General features: G+C 34.5%; 1 protein-coding gene across 1 annotated transcript in view; it reads right to left on the bottom strand.

Moving 5' to 3' along the window:
• The window catches only part of LOC119676898 (disintegrin and metalloproteinase domain-containing protein 10-like), a gene marked incomplete at its 5' end in the record, with an annotated part of 4024 nt that extends 301 nt beyond the window's left edge, over positions 1-3723 (bottom strand). Inside the window, 4 exons of the mRNA XM_038088167.1 lie at positions 8-548; positions 1070-1235; positions 1496-2214; positions 3589-3723. Of these exons, the coding sequence (XP_037944095.1) occupies positions 8-548; positions 1070-1235; positions 1496-2214; positions 3589-3723 (1561 nt within the window). The remainder of the gene's footprint in view (positions 1-7; positions 549-1069; positions 1236-1495; positions 2215-3588) is intronic.
• Positions 3724-8280: the final 4557 nt, after the last annotated feature.

Here is an 8280-nt window from a genome sequence, read left to right as displayed (position 1 = left end):
CATTTCTGAACTTTGCCAAACGTGTTGGTGTGGGCACCAGATGCGCCAGCTGTATTTTGAGCATTGCGGGCTGAGTAATCAATTATTTCCTTGTTGTGTTTCTTGAACTTTTTCAGTTTTTTAGCATCATTGGCCACTTTTTCCGAATTGGATGTTATAGGATTTGTGATTAGTCTATTGGACATATGCGTTGCTGCAGTTGTGGCACCGCCAGTAAAACGATTCTTTTTCGCCCGTACCGGTTTCTTTACCTCAACATTTGCTTCTGCTGCAGGTGCAATCGTTTTAGCCGCTACACGATTTCCGCTTGCATGGGTGGACTTCACACCTACTTTGCCATTCGTAGCTGCTTTCTTACCAGCGCTCTTGCTGCTGCGTTCGCCGCGCACCTTCTTCTTGAGAGGCACCTTTGTGCGGACAGCTGTATGCACGATAACGCCGTTGTTGTCGTCTGGCAGACGTACTGTTTCGGTTGTGGCGCTGTGGATAATTGTCACTGATTTTAGTTTCAGATTGGAGCGCTTCGCCAGGAGCTTGGTGCTTAGTACCTAAAAGCGAACGAAAGTTATTTTGGTAAATAAAAATATTTAAAAATAGTGAAACTAAATTTAATATATTAAATGAATATCTGAGTGCTACGCGGAATGACACTGTCGGTATGACTACAGCTTGAAGTCTAGCGTTATGACGGCGCGATTACTTGAATTGCAAATATTTTTGCTCGAAACACTTACACGCTTCGGTCATAGCAATCTTTTCTTCATATTCGTCCTTTAAAATATTTGTTACAAATCTTAAAATCTATTGTTCACAAACCAAAAATTATTAAAAAAAAAAGACATCATTTCATTTATTAAAATTTATAAATTTCAAACAAAAATATTATTAGTGCATTTGTGTATAAATGAATAACGTAAATATTTTTTACTGTTCACTGAGCTAAGCTACAATAAATTGCAAATCAATGTCAATTCTGCTGTTCGACAAGACAATTTCCTGCGTTTTGCTTCACAGCAATCCTTTGCGCAAATGCTTTTTGCTGCAAATCCTGTGAACTACGATTACTTACCAGCAGTATAAAGACGCCGATTGCTGCCAATGCCACCGTATACCAGTTCTGCAGAATCCACTTTTTGAATGTAGCAATACTCTCTTCAGATAAGAGCAGTTTCCGCAGTGTAGCCAACGGTCCGGAAGGATCAACTTCACGACATTTCTGGAAGACGTCGCAATAACTGTCCGAAAATGAAATGAAAAGCCATTGAAATATAAAAAATTTATAGAATTTATTTCATGTGTAAATTTTGTTAAAAGACTTTCGCTTATTTTTTCAACTGAAAATTGGGCGCACAGCGATGAGATATGACATGGTAGAATAATGTCACAAATCGTTATTACGCGCAACTGAAGTAGAACCACCAATGCAGTTGGTACTTGATCTTATGCGTAACATTTCTTCTTCACTTTTTTTGGCTTACATTAATCTTTTACTTACCCATTATAATCGTTGCAGGGTGTGCCTGGTTTCGCGTACATGTCAGGCACATCAAACGGTGGCTCATTCCATTCGAACGAACTGCGGCACGGATTGTCTTCACCAGGAAGCTTGCAACACAATTCACATGACTTGATTTTATCATCCTTTGGTCCTGGTATGCATTGGCATGACTCGAGGCCATAAGCCAAACATATACTGCCCGTGCAGTCACCCATGTAGCAAACGAATTCTTTATTGCAAATGGTTTTGTTGGGTTTATTAACCGAGGGTGGACATTGTGGCATGCGCCCGTCGCAAAAGCTCGGATCGCGGCAACCGTTATCATCACGACACTTATCGCCAAACTTCAGTTTACAATCTGTAGTACAGCAGGGTCCTTGTGATGGACTGCACATGGCACGCGGTGTTAATGTGCAAGGTTTCTCATCAATTCGAGGGTGTCGCGACATGGGGAAGCAGCAAGCATCCTTACAATCCTCTTCCCAACCGCAATCACACTGTTCGCCTGGCTCCACAACGCCGTTACCACAAATCGATGTTTGAGGTTCTGTGAAGCAACCTTTAGCGCTGCGTGCTTTAGCGTTCAGTACCGGCTCAATGGATTTTAGCGAACAAGGCGAGAATTTATTATTGTTCTTCTTATCTCCTGAAGTGGCACGAGCAAACATTATGTAGTTGCCGTCTTCTCCACCAGGAGTGCACTGCTCGGGATCATGCTAAATAAGAACATAACTTTATTGAGTATTTGCATTTATGTTATAAAGTAATTAAGAAACCAATTATTTAATAAATAAAAGAGAAGCATAATATTTCTAGTAGAAAGTAAAATTATTTTAATTATTTTCACAACAATAAATTAGTTATTGTATGTATTTTTATTAGTGACCACATTTTCAATCTAATTAAGCAGTTTTAGCTGGCATATGTGTCCGTTCCCCTGTCCGCCCTTATGCCTAATTGCAGCATAAACAACTAACAACACGAAAATGATAGCACAGCGAATTAACCGAAGTTTGTGTTTTCGTGTTAGTGTTACACTCCTTCACCAATACAAACAACAACGCATGCATTGTGCGAACGCATTCAACAGCAGCAACAGCAACAGCAGCAACAGCAACAGCAGCAGCAGCAACAACACAAATGAAATCGATGGCGCTGTTGGCATTGCACACATGAGTTTTGCTTATGCTTTGATGTTGTTATTGTTATTCAATGCCACTAAATGAACACAATTGTTGTTGTTCCTCAGAACAGCATCAGTTGTGCGGTTATTTTTGCGTTGTACGTATAGACAATGGGTGCGTTGTTGTGTTGTGTTGTGTTGAATTTTGTTGAGTTGTGCTTCGTGAGCATGCGACGAACTGTGAATAATTTTATTAAGAATGAGCGAGCAGACAAGATGTACAAGTTCATGCAGTTTTTACTGTTGTTTCGCTGCCATGATGACTAGGTTGTTGTAGTTGTTATTTTTGCTAATGTAGAACCTCAAATTTGATGCATATTGGCAACAAGTTAAAGAAGTTGCTTACGGTCTAAGTTAAACATTGCGTAGGAGAAATGTCTAAACTATTTTTCACCACTTCAATTGTAGGCCTTTCCAAAATAATCACTATTTCTTTGTTACGTAAATATATTATGAAAAATTGTTAAGCAATGACCATTATATTTATTAGTATATTCTGTTATTCAACATTATATGTATGTCTTTTCAGCTATGCATTGCGATAAAATTGAAATAATTTATAAAACAAAATTTAAAATTAAGTCTTTGAAAAAATTCATGCATTTAATCTTTGTTTTTATGTAGGAGCTAATATACACATATTTAGATTACTTTCTTATCTATTCCTCACCTTTTTCTAAAAAATTATTGTTAAAATGTTTTGGACAATTATTAAATGAACCCCTCAAAATTGCTTAATAAAAATAGGCAAAAAAGGTTAATGGGAAACCAATAATTTTCAGATTTTAAATAGTAATAATAAAAAATATATGCAAAAGTGGAAAAAACACAAAATCAATAAAAAATAAAACTAAAAAAGCGATCCTAATAACAATAAAGAAATAAATTTTATGCCATAAAAACTTACGGGTGAACCGAAATTGTGTCCGATTTCATGTGCCAGCGTTACATGAGATACAGCGGGTGGCACATGTTTCCCGTAATTGAGCAGCGTAACTATGCCAGTATTCAAGGACTTCAATGAACCGCGGTAGTGCTGGAAAAGAGAGAGAAGTATATGTATATTACAAATCCAATACAAAAGCAGGCGAAAAAAAAATTTCTAAATAATTTTTTATTATTAAAAGAAAACAGCAAAGAAAAAAAATAAAATTTTTTATATTTACGAAACAGAAAAAAAATAATTTTAGCAAAATAGGGATATAGCATCTTTTAGAGTAAAAGAAGGTAAATTTTTTTTCTACCCATAAACAAAAATAATTTAATTAAGCGTATGAAATTTTAAGTTATATGACATTCTTATGAGTTTTAATTAATTTAATTGAACTTTGTAAAAAATGTCTTTTATTTATGTTTAGTAAAAAACAAAAAAGTTATTTGTTATTACATTTAATGAACAGGAAATATTTTTTTTTATAATTTTAATATTTTTTTAAAAATTAGTAAATATTTGATATCCTTACTGCGATGCACTGATTTCGTATCCTGCTGTAACGTTTCTTTACAAGGCAAACTTTTAGACAACTTAGTATTCGCAACATTTCGTTAGCAATTCTCGTAAACAGAGTTTAAATGCACAACAAAAGCGCATACAGGCATTCGGGCATTCGGGCATTTGGCAAATATGCAAATTAATCATACATCAAATAATTTATCATTCAAACTCGGACGAGTTGAGTTTCATTTAAATGCATGCGCATTTATTTATGTACTCGCCGCTATTATTCACTGGCGTTTGTTAAGCCAAAAAGTCGTCAATAGATAAGCACAGCACACAACACACAACACACACTACACACTACGCACTACACAATTCGATTACAACCACTACACCAACAAAAGCAGCAATAAAAACTTCTCTATGCAATAATATATTTCAACTAAGAAACAACAACTACAACAACTGCAACAACTACAACATTAATTTAATACGTTGGCTTTGTTTTTGTATGCATTTTTATGCTGCCCGCGCCTCAAGTTAATCCATAGCATGTTGAGTCATGACCACGATCATGGCCACTAGCACAGCATCATTTCTCTCGTATGGATGGATGGCTGTACTATTTTGTATTAGTAATTGTTGTTGTTTTTATTTACATTTTTGTTGCCTTGGTGGCTTTTGTTGTTCGCGTTGTTTGCGTTGTTTGCGTTGTTGCTGCTTTGCACATAATCAGTAATCATTTATTTATTCATTTTTTGAGTGATGGCAGCACTACCAACAGCAACAGCAGCAGCAACAACAACAACAACAACAACAATAACAGCACAAGCATAAACAATCAACTCTAACATTACTCTGTTATACACTAAAGCTCAAAAAGGATATCTATGAATTTAGTGCCGTCCTAAAGTTGGATGTAGTACGTCCTGCAAATAAAATCACTGAACCGCTATACTCTAATCATACGTTGGCGGTGTAGCTGCTGTAACAAAAACGACAATGAACAACAGCTATGCAAATATCCACAACGAACCAGCGGCAGTGGGTATGAATACTAAATCAAAATACAAACAAACGAAAAAAACAAAAAAATACAAACAACAACAAAGACTGAAGTAGAAGTAGTCCAATTTGTGTTTTTAGAATACGAATACGCAGTAGATATAAATTAGGGTTTCTGGCCAAAGTCAGACATTGGTAGGATATTGTAATGCCGTACATTGTCGTATAACATAGATATGATAATAGTCTTCCATAAATTGCGAATACAAGTATATGACCTCGTTTAAGAAACTCGCAGCAAACTGTGATCTATTGAAGAGATCACAATTGAAGGAAACCTATTTTGGTTTGTGGCAGAGATACAGCTTAAAGACACCCCATAACCATTATGTAACCGAATAGCTTCACTGATTGAAAATAGTTAAAAAAACTATTTTATTTTTATTAATTGTTCAGGTATGAAATACGGCACTGATGTCCCCATAATGTCCTAGTCCATATAAGAATGTTGATCATTCCTAAATACTATTAACCCACGTTTCTATCATTTCGTGCTCTTATTATCATCTGGAGTTCATCTAAGGCCTTTCGTATGAGTATAAAAATAACATATATTTATAAAAATAACATATGAAGTTTTCATAATTTCACACATTTATTTGACATCTAACATTATAAGACGAAGAGTAGTAAACAAAAAGTAACCTATGTTATAAATGCTGGGTAATCAAAGCTTTTGCATGGAGCAGAAGTGCTCCATACATATCTTGTAATCTCCAGTTTTCTTCAATTTGTGTCTATTAGGTATATTAGGATAAGCTATATCTGATTCGTTACTCAATAAAACCTGATAAAGACTGTACCAAGCAACTTTAATAAACGATTACGAATTTAGATAGCCTATATCTATATATAAAATATATAAGGTTATATATTTGTGTACGCATATTATCTCCATGCCTTCTTCTATTTTGAAAGGTTGCGTTCGTTCAAGTCTATGGGAAATACGACTGCATTTAGAAACGAATGTGAATATTTTATGGGAATATGATTTCTAAATGTTTTTTGTATAATTTTTAATAAGACTGACATAGATTATATTTGTATCCTAACCGTGCTTTACACTTTGGGAGATTTACTAAAGATACAACTAATATTTAGAAGTACATTGTTTTATTTATATCCTTATCCTTACAATCCATATCCTTCACTGCTTTACACGTTAATTCGTAATAACACAATGTTCCATTATATGAGCATAAGTGGGCTCTGGACAAAAGATCGTTAGTCTAATTCAGGGTGTACAATGATTTGTTTTGGCCCGCAATCGTATCTGGTGTGGACAGCTCTGGTCTAATTTAACCGCATTAATTCATGCGATTAGTGCAACCAGAAAAGTAACAATCAAGCATTGTTTATAAACTCAAACAGTTTTATACTTAAGTGACTTGGAAATGGGTAAATAAAGGGGTTCGCTTGTCAGCTGCAATCACAATGAACCCCCAAAAAAGTGAAAAGTCAATGGGGAAAGCAAGAAAGCAAGGTTCAAAACTACCATTCACAATGCAAAAATGAATACAATGGAATTATCCACACCCTTGCGCACGTCCCATCTAAGAAAAAGGGTTTGAATTTTTTGTATTACAGTTTTTGTACGTATCCTTTATCCATATATGCATGTAGTGCAACAACAACAACAACAACAAATTGGTTATGCAACAAATGCACTAATATGCATTTGTGCTGATGCATATTCATCGGTGCTGGCAACACTGCATATATCCATAGATTGGTATGCAACTGGGTCATTTAGCTGCTGATATTGACTTCCATTCTTCGAACGTCAAAAAATATACCAAAGGATTTTTTTTCCATTATTTTTTTTTCCTTTCATTTTTTCTTCCTTTAAGTTCTTTCACATATCCTCTGTTTTGAAATTCAAAAGGACAATCGTGCTTAAGTGCTGCCAGTTTTCATTTCGAGAGTTTTGAGGGCTAAACTCTAAGTTGAATGTCATTTTTCGTGGCGATGCACGCAATCACAGGCAACGCACATTCGACAACAAAAGCGGATTAAGGCATTTCAACTTTATAGAAACAATGTTTAAAGTAATTAGTAATTTAAAAAGTAATTAAAATCGTAGAAAATATTTCATTTTGAAATTTAAAATATTCAGTGGCAATGTTGAGCTTCCAAAATTTATGAAAGCACATTTTTGGTTTGATTGAGTTTAGGATATGCCGCAGGGTCTCAATTTCAATTACGCGTGAAAAACACGGAATTGTGAATTTTTGTTCCGTGGAAAATGAGCAATTGCACACAATACCAGAAATACAAAGCAGAGCACAGCACAGCACAGCACATAACTCCGAAAACACAATCATAAAACTTAATTTAGCAAATGAAAGTTTGTAAATTGTTCAGTTCTCGCACCGATTCAACAAGATTTGCTATCGAAATTGAATATTTTTAACAACGGATGCTGCGCCACATAGAGCAGCTGTCGACACTAAAAGACCATCAAGGACATGAATGCTCTGGGGCTTTAAACTTAGCACATTTTTATGCTTTGTTATTAAAGATTTTTTGAAAGTAATTTGAGAAACAAAAACATTAATTTACACTTCCTGTGTGGCATGTTTTCTTCAAATAAAAATTTCATTCGTTATTAAAAGTTAATTGCCAAAGACAAATTTAATAACGCCAACGGTGAGGTGAAGTGGAAGACAACATCGGACGTTCTGCAAGATATTTTAATACGAATAAAACAGTACATTTTATTGCTCTTGCTCTCTTTATTTATTTCAATGTTGCTAAAGTTTTTACTATCGTTACATTGCACCGTCGAATACATACACACTTTGGATTCAAAAATTTCACTTCAAGATTTTACATTCAGGATAATGTGCGATAAGATTATTATCCTCGTGATGACTTAAAATTAGTTTTTCATTCTTAAAAAAATAGTCAATTTTATAAACAAAAGTTAATATGAAAAATTCTGTTTCGATGAGAAATATTTCACTAGATGGAATTGATAGGCAACATAAATATGTTTCAGTGAAGAAATTTTTTACATTACACATAAAATATTTCTATATATTATTAAAAAAATGTTCTTCAAAAAATAATTTTCCTTGATAAAAACTGATTAGT

This window comes from Teleopsis dalmanni, chromosome 2, assembly GCF_002237135.1.
Source record: "Teleopsis dalmanni isolate 2A chromosome 2, ASM223713v2, whole genome shotgun sequence".
Taxonomy (NCBI): domain Eukaryota; kingdom Metazoa; phylum Arthropoda; class Insecta; order Diptera; family Diopsidae; genus Teleopsis; species Teleopsis dalmanni.
Note: the sequence above shows the minus strand (reverse complement) of the source record. Positions and strands in the feature narration are given on the sequence as shown.